The sequence below is a fragment of the Pan paniscus genome, chromosome 9 (genome assembly GCF_029289425.2).
Source record: "Pan paniscus chromosome 9, NHGRI_mPanPan1-v2.0_pri, whole genome shotgun sequence".
Lineage (NCBI taxonomy): Eukaryota > Metazoa > Chordata > Mammalia > Primates > Hominidae > Pan > Pan paniscus.
In genome coordinates, this window is record NC_073258.2 from 94,286,586 (window position 1) to 94,304,153 (window position 17,568).

At 40.4% G+C, this 17,568-nt stretch overlaps 2 protein-coding genes across 5 annotated transcripts in view; one reads left to right on the top strand and one right to left on the bottom strand.

The window, feature by feature from the left end:
* Positions 1–10,877, top strand: part of DEUP1 (deuterosome assembly protein 1) — a 102,349-nt gene extending 91,472 nt beyond the window's left edge. For 2 of the 3 annotated variants that reach the window (XM_055094759.2, XM_003813780.5), the window contains exon 14: positions 9,914–10,845. In XM_055094759.2, coding sequence (XP_054950734.1) covers positions 9,914–10,090 — 177 coding nt within the window. In that variant the 3' untranslated portion in view covers positions 10,091–10,845. Of the gene's footprint in view, positions 1–9,913 lie in introns of all 3 variants that reach the window. The other variant, XM_034933541.3, reaches the window with a different exon arrangement.
* Positions 1–17,568, bottom strand: part of SMCO4 (single-pass membrane protein with coiled-coil domains 4) — a 300,612-nt gene that overhangs the window by 184,537 nt on the left and 98,507 nt on the right. The window lies entirely within an intron of this gene.

Genomic DNA, 17,568 nt, shown 5'->3' on the forward strand with positions numbered 1-17,568 from the left:
CTACCATCAGAGTGAATAGGCAACCTACAAAATGGGAGAAACTTTTCACAACCTACTCATCTGACAAAGGGCTAATATCCAGAATCTACAAAGAACTCAAACAAATTTACAAGAAAAAAACAAACAACCCCATCAAAAAGTGGGCGAAGGACATGAACAGACACTTCTCAAAAGAAGACATTTATGCAGCCAAAAAACACATGAAAAAATGCTCATCATCACTGGCCATCAGAGAAATGCAAATCAAAACCACAATGAGATACCATCTCACACCAGTTAGAATGGCAATCATTAAAAAGTCAGGAAACAACAGGTGCTGGAGAGGATGTGGAGAAATAGGAACACTTTTACACTGTTGGTGGGACTGCAAACTAGTTCAACCATTGTGGAAGTCAGTGTGGTGATTCCTCAGGGATCTAGAACTAGAAATACCATTTGACCCAGCCATCCCATTCCTGGGTATATACCCAAAGGATTATAAATCATGCTGCTATAAAGACACATGCACATGTATGTTTATTGCGGCACTATTCACAATAGCAAAGACTTGGAACCAACCCAAATGTCCAACAATGATAGACTGGATTAAGAAAATGTGGCACATGTACACCATGGAATACTATGCAGCCATAAAAAATGATGAGTTCATGTCCTCTGTAGGGACATGGATGAAACTGGAAACCATCATTCTCAGCAAACTATCCCAAGAATAAAAAACCAAACACCGCATGTTCTCACTCATTGATGGGCATTGAACAATGAGAATACATGGACACAGGAAGGGGAACATCACACTCTGGAGACTGTTGTGGGGTGGGGGGAGGTGGGAGGCATAGCATTAGGAGATATACCTAATGCTAAATGACAAGTTAATGGGTGCAGCACACCAACATGGCACATGTATACATATGTAACTTACCTGCACGTTGTACACATGTACCCTAAAACTTTAAGTATAATAATAATAAAATTTTAAAAAAGTTTTATAACAAAACCATCACATGTTTTAAGTGTACAATTCCAAGTTTTTAAAGTATACTTACAGACAGCCATAATCACAATCTAATTTTGAAATAACCTTACCACTGTGGAAAAAGAAATTCATCTCTTTTGTATTTACTGATTTCATTACCCTGGTCATAGGCAATCATTAACCTGTTTTTATATATAAGCCTTTTATTAAAAGTTATTTTAAGTGAAATCATAAATTAAAAAGAAAAAGAGTTGTCCTTGCTCTACTGTCTAACACACGGTAATACAGGCCTTTTTAAATTTAGCTATTATGGTCAGTGTGTAGTAAGATCCTATTGTGTGGTTTTAATTCATGTTTCTCTGGTGAATAATGAGACTGAGCACCATTCATATGTTTTTTGGCCATTTTGATATCCATTATAAAATATCTGTTCAATTTCCTCACTTAATTTTCTGTTGGATTGTCTTTATTTTTATTGATTTATGGGTATCCTTTCTATTCTTGATATAAGCCCTTTGTTGCTTATATGTTGGTTTTGCCTTGTAATAGTAGAGACTAGAAGTAAAGTTAAGCTATTTTGGTAGAAGAATGCTTAAAACCATTAGCTTTTGAAGTATTAGAGATGTCTAAAGCCCTGAAATGCTCTTTTGTGTTCATCTCAACATAAAATGCCAACATTATTTGAACAGACTAAAATACATACCAATAATGTAAACTAAATAAAATTCCTCATTTAAGTTATGAGAAATTCTAAGGGGACTTTGCAAATTCTGCGTCAATAAAACTTTGATCACTAAGGACTTAAAGTAAGCACATATTTCAGTCAAGCAATGGAAAAAGTTGCTAAATACTCCACTGTGCTAGTGTCAGATGATTTTAGGATTTTTAGGATCACAATTAGTGTCCGCTCAAATATCACCTTATCAGAGATGCCTAAGCAACCAGTCCACAATAGCACCTTCCTCTTCACTCCCTGCCCCTCATCTTGCCTTTTTTCATAGCACTTCACTATGAGACATTTTGTTGCTTGGCCTGCCTCCTTTAGAATGTATGCTCCATGAAAGCAGGGGGTGTTTTCTATTTTTGTTTTTGTGGTAACCCAACACCTAAAATAGGGTCAGCACTAGTAGGCACATAAAAGACATGCAGAAGTATCTGCTGATTTGATTTAATAACATGGGGCTTCCTTCTATCTCTAAAATTCTACATTACTCTTTTGAGGAATTCCTAACCTCCAGAGTAACCAGGAGAGAAAATTCTCAACTCTTCTAGGAACTGGGCATGGGGAACCTAATCTGTGATGGAGGCCTTAAAAATCCTACGGGAAGCCACTGTTCTAGGTCTAGTGGTTTCCATCTTCTACTGCATTTTGACATCCACATCAGTACCATTCCTATCAAGACTACTGCCGATCTTCTAGTTGCTAATTAAATGCACATTCTGAAGTATTCGTCTTTCTTTCTTAATCTTGTTGTCTTGATACTCTTATGTTCTCTGGCTTCTATGACACTATACTCCGCTGATTCTCCTGCCACCCTCTGGCTACTGTTTCCCAGCCTGTTTCTAGGGTTCTCCCTCCTATTTCTGTCCCTTAAATATTAGTGTTATTTATTCATAAAATAAAATAAACATGTATTGAGCACCAACTATATGGCAGTTCCTGTTCTAAACATGTCTTTGAATAAGATAGAAACATAAGTAGTATGGTGAAAAAAAAGAGGAAACTTCATCAATGGAGGAATGGATAATCAGATTGTGATATATACATACAATAGAATATTATTCAGCCATTAAAAGCAGCTATGCCAAAAAAGGCCAAAAATTACTACAATGTGGATGAGCCTCAAAAACATGTTAAGTGAAAGAAGCCAAACACAAAAGGCTATATTGTATAATTCCATGTATATGAAATAGCCAAAATAGGTAAATGAAATCCATTGAAACAATGTAGATTGGTGGTTACCAGGGGCAGTGGGGAGGGAGAAACAAGGAGCAGTGGCTTAAGGAGTACAGAGTTTTCATTATGGATAATGAAACTATTTTGGAACTAGATAGAGATGGTGGTTGCACAACATTGTGAATGTACTAAATGCCACTGAACCACTCATTTTGAAATGGTTAATTGTATGTGAATTTTATCTCAAAAACAAACAAGAGGAGAAAAATTAATGATTGGAAATAAATGAACAAATAAGAAAATATCAAGGCCAGGCGCTGTGGCTCATGCCTATAATCCCAGCACTTTGGGAAGCCGAGGTGGTCAGATCACCTGAGGTCAGGAGTTCAAGACCAGGCTGGCCAACATGGTGAAGCCCCGTCTCTACTAAAAATACAAAAATTGGCTGGGCGTGGTGGCACATGCCTGTAGTCCCAGCTACTCCAGAAGCTGAGGCAAGAGAATCGCTTGAACCCGGGAAGCAGAGGTTGCAGTGAGCCGAGATAGGATCACTGCACTCCAGCCTGGGCAACAGAGCGAAACACTGTCTCAAAAAAAAAAAAAAAAAAAAAAGAAAGAAAATATCAAGTAGTGATAAATGCTGTGATGAAAAGAAAAGCAGGTAATGTGATAGGGAGTGATGAAAGTATGGGGGATTACTTTAGGTTGAGTAGCCAGGAAAATTATCATTGAGAAAGGGAAATTTAAGGTGAAACCCAAACAACAGCAAATCCAGCCTTGCAAAGATCTGGTAGAAGAGAGTTTTAAGTAAGGGAACTATAAGGCAGGAACGAGTTTGGCAGGCATGAGAACCAGAAAGGTTGGGGGACCTTCTGGAGCTTAGAAGGGAAGAGGGAGACTGGAACAAAAGGGAACAGATAAGTTGTCAGGGGAAGTCCAGTATATGAGGACAGTAGGTCATGGGAAGGAGTTTGGATTTTATTTTAAAACAATGGGAAGCCATTGTAAAGTTTCAGTTAGGAAAATACTGGTCTGTTTACTCCATTTCAAATTATTTTACTCTGTTTAATAATAAACAGATATGTTTAAAATTTTTAAAAGATCCTTTATACTGCTAAATAAAGAATAAATTATAGAGGGGCAAGGGTAGAAGAGGAGACAACTGTTGTAAGGCTATTTCAGTAGCCTAGGCAAGAGATGATGCTGGCTTGGTAGCAGTGGAGATAGAGCAACATATTAGATCCAGGAAATATTCTGGTGCATAGACCAGACTTGACAATGAATTGTATATGGGAAGTGGGAGAAAAGAGTGATTAAAGATGACTCCTAGGATTTCAACCTGAGCATTGAGTAGATGCTAATACCACTTTCCGACATGGGAAGACTAGGGAAGAAATAGGGTTAGAGGAGAAATCATGATTTCTAGGTTGGGCATATAAGTTTAAAATGTTTACTAGACACCCAAACGTAGACATTAAATAGTCAATAGGATATGTGAATCTGATATTCGAGGGAGAGATCAAAGCTGGAAATACAAATGTGGGAATAATCGGCATATGGTTGGTATTTAAGTCTATAGAACTGGATGAAAATACTTAAGTATAAAAAAGAAATCATCCCAATACAAAGCCTTGGGTCATAATATTGAGTGACCTAATGGGAATCCTGAAGGACAGGAGGAAAGTTTGATAATGAAGAGGATGGGGCTCAAGGAGGGTCCTCTTTCATTTGCAGAAACAAAGTCACTGAGAGGTAAGAAGAAATAGGATCTGCAGTATAGGAGGAAGGATGAGTTTCTGAAACAGGAGGATGGCCTAAAATTCAGCTACAGATACAAATGGATGTGGAATAATGAGGGAGCTCCCCTCTGACTCCTAGGAGGAAGCCAGGCCACAACGTAATGAGTAAGAAAGTGAACATACTAGGGAAGTGCAATAGAATCGCCTTGCAGTGTTCACTGACCACATGATATTTATGGTCATGAATTTAAAGTGAAACTAGTCCATGCAGTAATTTACCCCCAACCTGTTGGCTCCGGCATTCAGCTGCTCAGGTGTAGGCAAGACCCGGGCAGATGGGTCAGCTTAATTAGGGGTGGGTTTTACCAGGTTATTAGGATAGAGACAAGATACAGGGGTTTACCAGGTAATGAGGATAGAGACAAGATACAGGGAGGGACAAGTTGCTGAATGGTTATGAGATGGACGGGAATAAGCAGAGTTAGGAAGAGAGAGTATGAGGAAGATGATGGATAGTGAAAAGTAAAGAGTCTAAATGAGGTCAGAGAAATGCTGGCGTGGGAGTACTAGATTAAGCATGCTGGAAGGATGATGGATAGGTTGCTTTAAATCTCAATTAGTAAATAATGCAGTTCTCATTGACGATAGTGTCAAGGACATGCTATGTGGGTGGATGCCTGACATGAAGGATTCTTCAGGGCTCCATCTTTTAACTTCTTTTTTTCCTTTTACTTGCCTATCTTGGATAATTTCAGTCAATCTCATGGCCTTGTCATCTGTAACTTCCAAGTCTGTCTCTCTGATTCAGACCTATATTCTGAGTCCTAGATTGACATATCTCACTGTTTACTTGAGTCTGTTTAAGTCTCAAGTCGCCTCAAACTCATTATTATTCAAAATTGAATCCATTTTCTTTATTCATAAACTAACTAAAAAATTTTATTGAAAACACACTGGCCCAGAATCTGTGCTAGAACCTGATGAATCAGAAATAAGTAAGAGGCCAGGAGCTGTGGCTCACACCTACAATCTCAGGCCAAGGCAAGAGGGATTGCTTGAGCCCAAGAGTTCAAGACCAGTCTGGGCAACATAATGAGGCTCCGTTTCTATAAAAACTTTTTTAAAAAAGAGCTGGGTGTGGTGGTGTGTGCCTATAGTCCCACCTACTCAGGAGGCTGAAGTGGGAGGATCACTTGAGCCCAGGAGCTGGAAGTTAGAGTTAGCTGTGGTTGCACCACTGTGCTCCAGCCTGGGCAATAGAGCAAGACACTGTCTCTAAATCAATCAATCAATCAATCAATCAATCCATAAAAAGAAAGAAAGAAGATCTTACTCTTAATGGCTTCCTTTACCTTTTTCTCTTTCTCAGTAAATGGCATGAGTGTCACTAATCACTCAGGCCAGAATCTAGGAAGTCATCTCTCTGAAATCAGGTTTCCTAGAATCTGAGATGAGATTCTTGTGAAAGCGATTTACCGAGGGAGTATTTTAGTATTTTCAGGAGGAGAGTGAAGGAGACAGGCTAGGGAAGGGGAGGAAAATTAAGCAAAGATGTGGTCTCAGCTACAAACTAGTATAGCCTGGTGTCCCAGGAAGCTTGGCACATGAATTGCACCACAGCATTTGTTCTCACCCAACAAAAAGTTTGGTATTTTATGCCCCTGTGTCCATCAATCAGTCATTGCGTCAGAGAGGATAGCAAATGGGCAGAGGAGGGACTGCAGCCTCCCAGGTGAGGCAGGAGTCTCCAGTTCGGTGGAGGGCAGTTCCCCAAAGGAGCCAGCTGTGAGCTGTTAGTAGCCAACACCCACCCAGCTAGAGGAGAGATGCATCAGCCTGGGGAAGGGGATCCGGGTAGGGGACCAACCACCATGGTCCACCTCTTGCACCACTCAGAACCACCTTCTTCCATAGCTTCCATTCAGGCATAGCTTCTTCACGATTCTTGCTGGTCATAATTTCTGGAAAAACTGTTGAGAGGAAAGTTAGTGAGATAAGCCACAGCCCCTCATGCTGCAATTGGTCGCTGACACCTATCACTGCCTCACCCATTCTAGATTCCTCTCCCCGTCAGCCAACTCTTCTGTTGATCCAGGTGGCTTTTCTTTTGGGGTGAGCCCCTAATGTCCATGCCCTTATTAGGATATGGTTTCTGTATTTGCCAATTAAAATTAAAATTGGGCATGAGAGTACCAAAAGATGCCTCAGAGGATCATCAGAGTACCAAACACATTCCTCACTGCCTCTGTTATGCAGTAGCAATCTTACCTCTTCAGGATGACTTAGGGTCAGCTACCTCTGCCAATATAGGAACTCCACTCTGTGTGTCTGATCTGTTGGCATGAGGAGCCCAAAGTGACCACGTGGGAGCCAAAGCTCTAAGTTTGGTGGGACTCTTACAGGTCTCTTGGTAGAAGCATTCCGCCTCTAAGAGCCAGGATCTGTAGAACAACAGAGCCTAAAGATACATAGACAGAAAGCACAGATTCTCCAAGTGGGTTAACAGAAGTGATAGAGAGTGAAGCCATTCCTACTTCCTCCCTTTTGTTCCCAGATCCATGTATTCTACCCATTGGAAACACAGAACCATAAAACAGCCATCGGTTTAAAGTCTATACCACATCCTGAAGAATGGCACCCCAACCTCACAGGATATAATCTCCAAGCTGGTGCCTCAGCTTTGCCCTCAAGAGGCCGTCTCAAAGCTCTATCATGTTAGCGTCCTCTGGATAGTGCTGTGTGTGGTTAGGACCAGTGGATACCATGGTCCTGCCCCCACTGCCATACTCTTTTGCTATAAAGTAGGTACCTTTACTATTAAGCAGGGTCTCTCTCATGTCTGCAGATAAGTGATTCTATGAGCCCTAAGATAGTGGTGCAGCCAGGAAAGGCAAACACGCAGAATTCATATCCATTCTGATAAGCATACAGCATTGCCCTTTCCAAGGTGCTAGGGACCTAATGCAGTCAAGTTGCCACCAAGAGGCTGGTTGGTCTCCTTGAGGGATGATGCCATATCAAGAGCTCAGCTTTGGTTTCTGTTGCAAGCAGGTCAGACATTCAACAGCAATAGCAGCTGGATTACCCTTGGTGAAAGGGGAAATCATGGTATTGGGAAGATGCATAATTCCCACTGAGGTAGCCAAAGACAGAGGCTGGATCAAATCATCCTGTCCACTTGCTGGAGTCTCAACCAGGACTCAACAGCATGACAAGAATTGTCTTGCAAATAGTATATAGGTTTCTGCTACAGATAGCATAGCCTTGTTCCAGTATCTTAAGGGTCTGCAACACAGCTTTCCCGATGAAACTTGCCAGAGGCTCCACAAGGCATTTTTCTCTACCAGAGATTCTTCTAGTATGGGATCTACCAAGTTATTTGACCAAAGTAGCAGGACTACTTGTACCCTATCCTGAACCTCCTACACAGCTCTTTCTTTCCAGAGTTCTGGGCTTTCTCACAAAATAATTTTTTCACCGGGCATGGTGGCTCACGCCTGTAATCCCAGCACTTTGGGAGGCCGAGGCGGGCAGATCACGAGGTCAGGAGATCGAGACCATCCTGGCTAACATGGTGAAACCCTGTCTCTACTAAAAATACAAAAAATTAGCCGGGAGTGGTGGCGGGCGCCTGTAGTCCCAGCTACTTGGGAGGGTGAGGCAGGAGAATGGCGTGAACCCAGGAGGCGGAGCTTGCAGTGAGCCGAGATCATGCCACTGCACTCCAGTGTGGGCGACAGAGTGAGACTCCGTCTCAAAAAAAAAAAAAAAAAATTTTCTGTGTCACCCAATAAATGAATCAGATTATTCAATTATTTGATCCAAGGGTGGAACATTTTCAAGGTGCATTAATTTTTGCTTTACCTAGGATGTTCTGACATGCCACATAGCAGTAGACACCTAAAAACAAGGTGTCAAGCCCCAATCTTTTATGGGGTTTATCTTTCACCCTCTGGAGTACATACATCTTTCCATCCCTTTAACATACTTGCCACTTCTTGCTCACCAAGTCTCATTAACATGATGTTAGTGTTAATATATGATATTCCATGTGATAGTCTTTGGAATGTCCAGATGGGCTAGGCCCCTTCAGAATTTATTGTGACAGCTTCATTAACATAACACTGGGGCAAAACCATGGATATATATTGTTGGCCACCCCATGTGAATGCTAACTGCTTCCTATCCTCCTTTTTATTAGATATTAAAAAGAATGCATTTGCCAATATTAAAAATAATGCATTTGCCAGATCAATAGTAGCATACCATCTACCCCAGGCTGTGACAGTCTTCTCTAGTAGAGATACTATCCCTGACACAGCAGCTACAGTTGGGCCTACTGGTTGGAAAAGTGTGCAGTACTCCATCATTTGCATGATCCCTAGTTTTGGCAGGGGCCAGACTGGTGAACAAAATCCACCTAACAAGGTTCACATGTATACAGATTGTTGACTCCCCAAACACTACATAAAGTCCCATTCTTCCTACCAAAATGAAAATCAAAGAAGAATATAGTAACCACAGAACTGGAAAATTAAAGTACAGATTTCCCCAACAAAAAAAAATTACTTAATTTTTGTATGTGGCTTTTCAAAACGAAGAATTGTAAAATTATCTGATGTTGTCCTTTATTCTTTAGCCACAGATTTTTATTTTTTTTTTTTTAAGTAAGCACTAAACAGGTCACAAACAGTTAAATAGCATTTTCATGTCACCAAGAAGGGTGGAATTGGGGCACTCGTCCCTGATACTTTCTTCTCTGTGATAAGACAAACAAGATACATGCCAGCATCAAGCCTTCCCTACTAGGGAGCCACCTCCACCCCAAGACACATCATGCAGCCAGCCCTCTCACCTGGCTAACTCCAAGCATTGATTCTCCCTGTCAAAGCCAATCCTTATTTTCTTCTATATAAACTGTCTAGTGCAATTCCACTATAATCTTTACTTTAGCTTTTTGGAGTTGCCTATTTTCAAATGAAAATCATTGGCTTTGCAAATGATTGCAGTATGTTTTAGGCAGATTCCATGGTGAGTGCATTGTCCCTGCATTTGCAGTTGGACAATATAACACTCATTTGTAGAGCTTTTTAATGTAATGGTGCTGTGATGTCTTACTTAGTTCCTTGAGGATTTCATTAGTGGTAACTGAATTACACTAGTAGTGGGAATTCAGCCCAGGATGTATTCTTTCATTAAGAGCTGCGGTGTTTGACGTATGTCAGGGATGAAGCATGCCTGGAAATGGGAAGATTTTTTAAAGCTCTGTATTCCTCACTCACTTTTCGTTCTTTCTCTCTTTAGTCTCCCCCAGATATGTCCTTCCCAGCATCTTTGGCTGCACAGCATTTCCTTCTGGAAGAAGAGAAACGAGCAAAAGAACTTGAAAAACTTCTAAATACACATATTGATGAACTGCAAAGACACACAGAATTTACTCTTAATAAATACTCCAAGCTAAAACAAAATAGACACATATGAGCTTTTAAACTTTTTTATTTGCTTCCCCCCCGCCCCCGCCAAGAAAAAAAGCTCTGGCAAAATATTTACAAAGCTGATTAATGAAACCAAGATATTCTGTTCTGTTTCCTTGAGTAAATAATTTCCGTAAGGCAGCTAGAAAATAGTAAGTATTTTGTTCTATAAAGCTGTTTGCATTTCTGCATTAACATGCTAAATTGTCCTGCTGTAGAGTTACTATAAAATAAACATGACTATTCCAAAAGAGATTTTTTTCCAGTCTAAGGAATATTTTGGAATCAAATATGCAGTTTTTTTTCCCCACTTGAATCATGTATACTGAAAACCCATTTCCTCGGCAACTACACAAAATAAGAGAAAGGGAAGTGCTATATTCCAGATACAAATGACTCAAAGGCAGCTCAGTTGTACTGGTTTTGAAAACTCAAGGATTTTATAAATAAAAATATTTAAGTATTTCCAGTTATGTAAACACTCTAAAATTCTATAATTTTTTGGGGAAAAAAAGCTATAGCTTTATTGTTTTTACATTCACCTTTATAATGTCTGTCTGTTTCAACACAATGAAGATATATGGAATGTGCAATTTACAAACCTAAAATATATGTGCCAAAAATTAACGCTTTTTTGTTAGTACTAATGACTTCATGGACACGAACAAGATAAAGGAAATATAAAGCATTACTGTTGCTACATTTTCCTTTGTAATCACTTCTGTTTTTAATACAATAAAGGAATGTAAAATTCAATGGACTTGAAGCATAAATGCTAAATCTGTATAGAACAGTAATAGCATGGCTGTGAACAATAAAACAGAAGTTACAAATACACAGCAATAATACAATATACTTTAAGAGTTTCACATATGTGTGTGTGTGTATATATATGTCTCTCTCTCTCTCTATATATATATATATGTATATATGAAGAGAGATTATGAAAGAAGGTAAGTCCTACTACAGCTTTTACAGTTTTCTATTTCTCTTTAAAGAAACAATCTCATCATACTGAAAGATAAACCAAAATGCCATTAGATACCAAGTGTCATTTTCATGTGAAAAATGCAGAGCATTGTAGACTTCAGATGACATGACCACATGTATTTGTATAGCTCTGGACGTTTGAAGAAAAGAAAAGATGTATTTGTATAGCTCTTGAGGTTTGTCTTAGTTCAGCCCGCTATAACAAAAATACCATAGACTGGGTGACCTAAACAACAAACATTAATCTCTCACAGTTCAGAAGGCTGGGAAGTCCAAGATCAAGGTGCCAGCTAATCTGGTGTCTGGCGAGGGCCCACTTCCAGGCTTGTTGACAGCCACCTTCTTGATGTATCTTCACATGGCAGAGAGGAAGTATCTCTCTCAGTTTCTTTTTTTTCTTTTTTATTATACTTTAAGTTCTAGGGTACATGTGCACAACGTGCAGGTTTGTTACATAGGTACACATGTGCCATGTTGTTTTGCTGCACCCATCAACTCGTCATTTACATTAGGTATTTCTCCTAATGTTATCCCTCCCCCCGCCCCCCATCCCTCGACAGGCCCTGGTATCTGATGTTCCCCACCCTGTGTCCATGTGTTCTCATTTTTCAACTTCCACTTATGAGTGAGAACATGCAGTGTTTGGTTTTCTGTCCTTGTGATAGTTTACTGAGAATCATAGTTTCCAGCTTCATCCACGTCCATGCAAAGGACATGAACTCATCCTTTTTTAAGACTCCATGGTGTATATGTGCCACATTTTGTTAATCCAGTCTATCATTGATGAACATTTCAGTTGGTCCCAAGTCTTTGCTATTGTGAATAGTGCTGCAATAAACATACGTGTGCATGTGTCTTTATAGTAGCATGATTTATAATCCTTTGGGTATACACCCAGTAATGGGATGGCTGGGTCAAATGGTATTTCTAGTTCTAGATCCTTGAGGAATCGCCACGCTGTCATCCACAATGGTTGAACTAATTTACACTCCCACCAACAATGTAAAAGCATTCCTATTTCTCCATATCCTCTCCAGCATCTGTTTTTCCTGACTGTTTAATGATTGCCATTTTAACTGGCCTGAGATGGTATCTCATTGTGGTTTTGATTTGCATTTCTCTGATGACCAGTGATGATGAGCATTTTTTCATATGTCTGTTGGCTGCATAAATACCTTCTTTTGAGAAGTGTCTCTTCATATCCTTTGCCCACTTTGTGATGGGGTTGTTTGTTCTTTTCTTGTAAATTTGTTTAAGTTCTTTGTAGATTCTGGATATTAGCCCTTTGTCAGATGGGTACATTGCAAAAATTTTCTCCCATTCTGTAGGTTGCCTGTTCACTCTGACGACAGTTTCTTTTGCTGTGCAGAAGCTCTTTAGTTTAATTAGATCCCATTTGTCTATTTTGGCTTTTGTTGCCATTGCTTTTGGTGTCTTTGCCCATGCCTATGTCCTGAATGGTATTGCTTAGGTTTTCTTCTAGGGTTTTTATGGTTTTAGGTCTAACATTTAAGTCTTTAATCCACCTTGAGTTAATTTTTATATAAGGTGTAAGGAAGGGATCTACTTTCAGCTTTGTACATATGGCTAGCCAGTTTTCCCAGCACCATTTATTAAATAGGGAATCCTTTCCCCATTGCTTGTTTTTCTCAGGTTTGTCAAAGATCAGATGGTTGTAGAAGTGTGGTGTTATTTCTGAGGCCTCTCTTCCGTTCCATTGGTCTGTATATCTGTTTTGTTACCAGTACCATGCTGTTTTGGTTACTGTAGCTTTGTAGTATAGTTTGAAGTCAGGTAGCGTGATGCCTCCAGCTTTGCTCTTTTTGCTTAGGATTATCTTGGCTATGCAGGCTCTTTTTTGGTTCCATTTGAACTTTAAAGTAGTTTTTTCCAATTCTGGAAGAAAGTCATTGGTAGCTTGATGGGGATGGCATTGAATCTATAAATTACCTTGGGCAGTATGGCCATTTTCACAATATTGATTCTTCCTATCCATGAGCATGGAATGTTCTTCCATTTGTTTGTGTCCTCTTATTTCGTTGAGCAGTGGTTTGTAGTTCTCCTTGAAGAGGTCCTTCACATCCCTTGTAAGTTGGATTCCTAGGTATTTCATTCTCTTTGTAGTAATTGGGAATGGGAGTTCACTCATGATTTGGCTCTCTGTTTGTCTGTTACTGGTGTATAGGAATGCTTGTGATTTTTGCACATTGATTTTGTATCCTGAGACTTTGCTGAAGTTGCTTATCAGCTTAAGGAGATTTTGGGCTGAGACGATGGGGTTTCCTAAATATAAATCACGTCATCTGCAAACAGGGACAATTTGACTTCCTCTTTTCCTAATTGAATACCCTTTATTTCTTTCTCTTGGCTGATTGCCCTGGCCAGAACTTCCAACACTATGTTGAATAGGAGTGGTGAGAGAGGGCATCCTTGTCTTGTGGCAGTTTCAAAGGGAATGCTTCCAGTTTTTGCCCATTCAGTATGATATTGGCTGTGGGTTTGTCATTAATAGCTCTTATTATTTTGAGATATGTTCCATCAATACCAAGTTTATTGAGAGTTCTTAGCATTGAAGCTCTGTTGAATATTGTCAAATACCTTTTCTGCATCTACTGAGATAATCACATGGTTTTTGTCATTGGTTCTGTTTATGTGATGGATTACATTTATTGATTGGCATATGCTGAACCAGCCTTGCATCCCTTGATTGTGGTGGATAAGCTTTTTGATGTACTGCTCGATTTGGTTTGCCAGTATTTTATTGAGGATTTTCACATCGATGTTCATCAGGGATATTGGCCTAAAATTTTCTTTTTTTGTGTGTCTCTGCCAGGCTGTGGTATCAGGATAATGCTGGCCTCATAAAATGAGTTAGGGAGGATTCCCTCTTTTTCTATTGATTGGAATAGTTTCAGAAGGAATGGTACCAGCTCCTCTTTATACCTCTGGTAGAATTCAGCTGTGAATCCGTCTGGTCCCGGACTTTTTTTGGTTGGTAGGCTATTAATTATTTCCTCAATTTCAGAACCTGTTATTGGTCTATTCAGAGATTCAGCTTCTTCCTGGTTTAGTCTTGGGAGGGTGTATGTGTCCAGGAATTTATCCATTTCTTCTAGAGTTTCTAGTTTATTTGCGTAGAGGTGTTTATAGTATTCTCTGATGGTAGTTTGTATTTCTGTGGGATCGGTGGTAATATCCCCTTTATCATTTTTTATTGCATCTATTTGATTCTTCTGTCTTTTCTTCTTTATTAGTTTTGCTAGTGCTCTATTTTGTTGATTTTTTCAAAAAACCAGCCCCTGGATTCATTGATTTTTTTGAAGAGATTTTTGTGTCTCTATCTCCTTCAGTTCTGCTCTGATCTTAGTTATTTCTTGCCTTCGGCTAGCTTTTGAATGTGTTTGCTCTTGCTTCTGTAGTTCTTTTAATTGTGATGTTAGGGTGTCGATGTTAGATCTCTCTTGCTTTCTCTTGCGGGCATTTAGTGCTATAAATTTCCCTCTACACAATGCTTTAAATGTGTTCCAGAGATTCTGGTACACTGTGTCTTTGTTCTCATTGGTTTCAAAGAACATCTTTATTTCTGCCTTCATTTCGTTTTCTACCCAGTAGTCATTCAGGAGCAGGTTGTTCAGTTTCCATGTAGTTGTGCGGTTTTGGGTGAGTTTCTTAATCCTGAGTTCTAATTTGATTGCACTGTGGTCTGAGAGACAGTTTGTTGTGACATCTGCTCTTTTGCATTTGTTGAATATTTTACTTCCAATTATATGGTCAATTTTAGAATAAGTATGATGTGGTGCTGAGAAGAATGTATATTCTGTTGATTTGGGGTGGAGAGTTCCATAGATGTGTATTAGGTCCACTTGGTCCAGAGCTGAGTTCAAGTCCTGGATATCCTTGTTAATTTTCTGTCTCATTGATCTAATATTGACAATGGGGTGTTAAGATCTCCCATTATTATTGTGTGGGAGTCTAAGTCTCTTTGTAGGTCTCTAAGGACTTGCTTTATGAATCTGGGTGCTCCTGTATTGGGTGCATATATATTTAGGATGGTTAGTTCTTCCTGTTGAATTGATCCCTTTACCAATATGTAATGGTCTTCTTTGTCTCTTTTGATCTTTGTTGGTTTAAAGTATGTTTTATCAGAGACTGGGATTGCAACCCCTGCTTTTTTTTTTTGCTTTCCATTTGCTTGGTAGATCTTCCTCCACCCTTTTATTTTGAGCCTATGTGTGTCTTTGCATCTGAGATGGGTCTCCTGAATACTGCACACCAATGGGTCTTGACTCTTTATCCAATTTGCCCGTCTGTGTCTTTTAATTGGGGCATTTAGCCCATTTACATTTAAGATTAATATTGTTATGTGTGAATCTGATCCTGTCATTATGATGTTTGCTGGTTATTCTGCCCATTAATTGATGCAGTTTCTTCATAGCGTCAATGGTTTTTACAATTTGGCATGTTTTTGCAGTGGCTGGTACCTGTTGTTCTTTTCCATGTTTAGCGCTTCCTTCAGGGGCTCTTGTAAGGCAAGCCTGGTGGTGACAAAATCTCTCAGCATTTGCTTGTCTGTAAAGGATTTTATTTCTCTTTCACTTATGAAGCTTAGTTTGGCTGGATATGAAATTTTGGGTTGAAAAGTCTTTTCTATAAGAATGTTGAATATTGGCCCCCACTTTCTTCTGGCTTGCAGGGTTTCTGCTGAGAGATCCGCTGTTAGTCTTATGGGATTCCCTTTGTGGGTAACCCAACCTTTCTCTCTGGCTGCCCTTAGCATTTTTTCCTTCATTTCAGCCTTGGTGAATCCGACAATTATGTGTCCTGGGGTTGCTCTTCTTGAGGAGCATCTTTGTGGTGTTCTCTGTATTTCCTGAATTTGAATGTTGGCCTGCCTTGCTAGATTGGGGAAGTTCTCCTGGATAATATCCTGAAGAATGTTTTCTAACTTGGATCCATTCTCCCTGTTACTTTCAGGAACACCAATCAAATGTAGATTTGGTCTTTTCACATAGTCCCATATTTCCTGGAGGCTTTGTTCATTTCTTTTCACTCTTTTTTCTCTAATCCTGTCTTCTCACTTTATTTCATTAATTTGACCTTTGATCACTGATATCTTTTCTTCCACTTGATCGAGTCGGCTGTTAAAGCTTGTGCATGCATCACGAAGTTCTCATGCTGTGGTTTTCACCTCCATCAGGTCATTTAAGTTCTTCTCTACACTGTTTATTCAGTTAGCCATTTGTCTAACCTTTTTTCAAGGTTTTTAACTTCCTTGCAGTGGGTTAGAACATGCTCCTTTAGCTTGGAGAAGTTTGTTATTACTGACCTTCTGAAGCCTACTTCTGTCAACTTGTTAAACTCATTCTCCGTCCAGTTTTGTTCCTTTGCTGGCGAGGAGCTGCAATCCTTTGGAGGAAAAGAGGTGCTCCAGTTTTTGGAATTTTCAGCTTTTCTGCTCTGATTTCTCCCCATCTTCGTGGTTTTATCTACCTTTGGTCCTTGATGTTGGTGACCTACAGATGGGGTTTTGGTGTGGATGTGCTTTTTGTTGATGTTGATGCTATTCCTTTCTGTTTGTTAGTTTTCCTTCTAACAGTCGGGCCCCTCAGCTGCAGGTCTGTTGGATTTTGCTGGAGGTCCACTCCAGACCTGTTTGCCTGGGTATCACCAGTGGAGGGTGCAGAACAGCAAATATTGCTGCCTGATCCTTCCCCTAGAAGCTTCATCCCAGAGGGGCACCTGCCTGTATGAGGTGTCTGTCGGCCCCAACTGGGAGGTGTCCCCCAGTCAGGCTACACGGGGGTCAGGGACCCACTTGAGAAGGCAGTCTGTCCGTTTTCAGAGATCGAACGCCATACTGAGAGAACCACTGCTCTCTTCAGAGCTGTCAGACAGGGACGTTTAGGTCAGCCGAGGCTGTCAGCTGCCTTTTGTTCTGATATGTCCTGCCCCTAGATGTGGAATCTAGAGAGGCAGTAGGCCTTGCTGAGCTGTGGTGGGCTCCGCCCAGTTCAAGCTTCCCAGCCTCTTTGTTTACACTGTGAGCATAAAACCACCTACTCAAGCCTCATCAATGGTGGACGCCCCTCCCCCCACCAAGCTGCAGCATCACAGGTCTACCTCAGACTGCTGCGCTAGCAGTGAGCAATGCTCTGTGGGCATGGGAGCTGCCAAGCCAGGCAGGGGAGGGAATTTCTTGGTCTGCGGGTTGTGAAGACTGTGGGAAAGCGCAGTATTTTGGCAGGAGTTTACTGGGCAGGAGTTTACTGTTCTTCCAGGTACAGTCCCTCACAGCTTCCCTTGATTAGGAAAGGGAAATCCCCTGACCCCTTGCGCTTCCCAGGTGAGGCAACACCCCGCCCTGCTTCAGCTTGCCCTCCGTGAGCTGCACCTCCTGTCCAACCAGTCTCAATGAGATGAACCAGGTACCTCAGTTGTAAATGCAGAAATCACCAGTCTTCATCGATCTCGCTGGGTGCTGCAGACCGGAGCTGT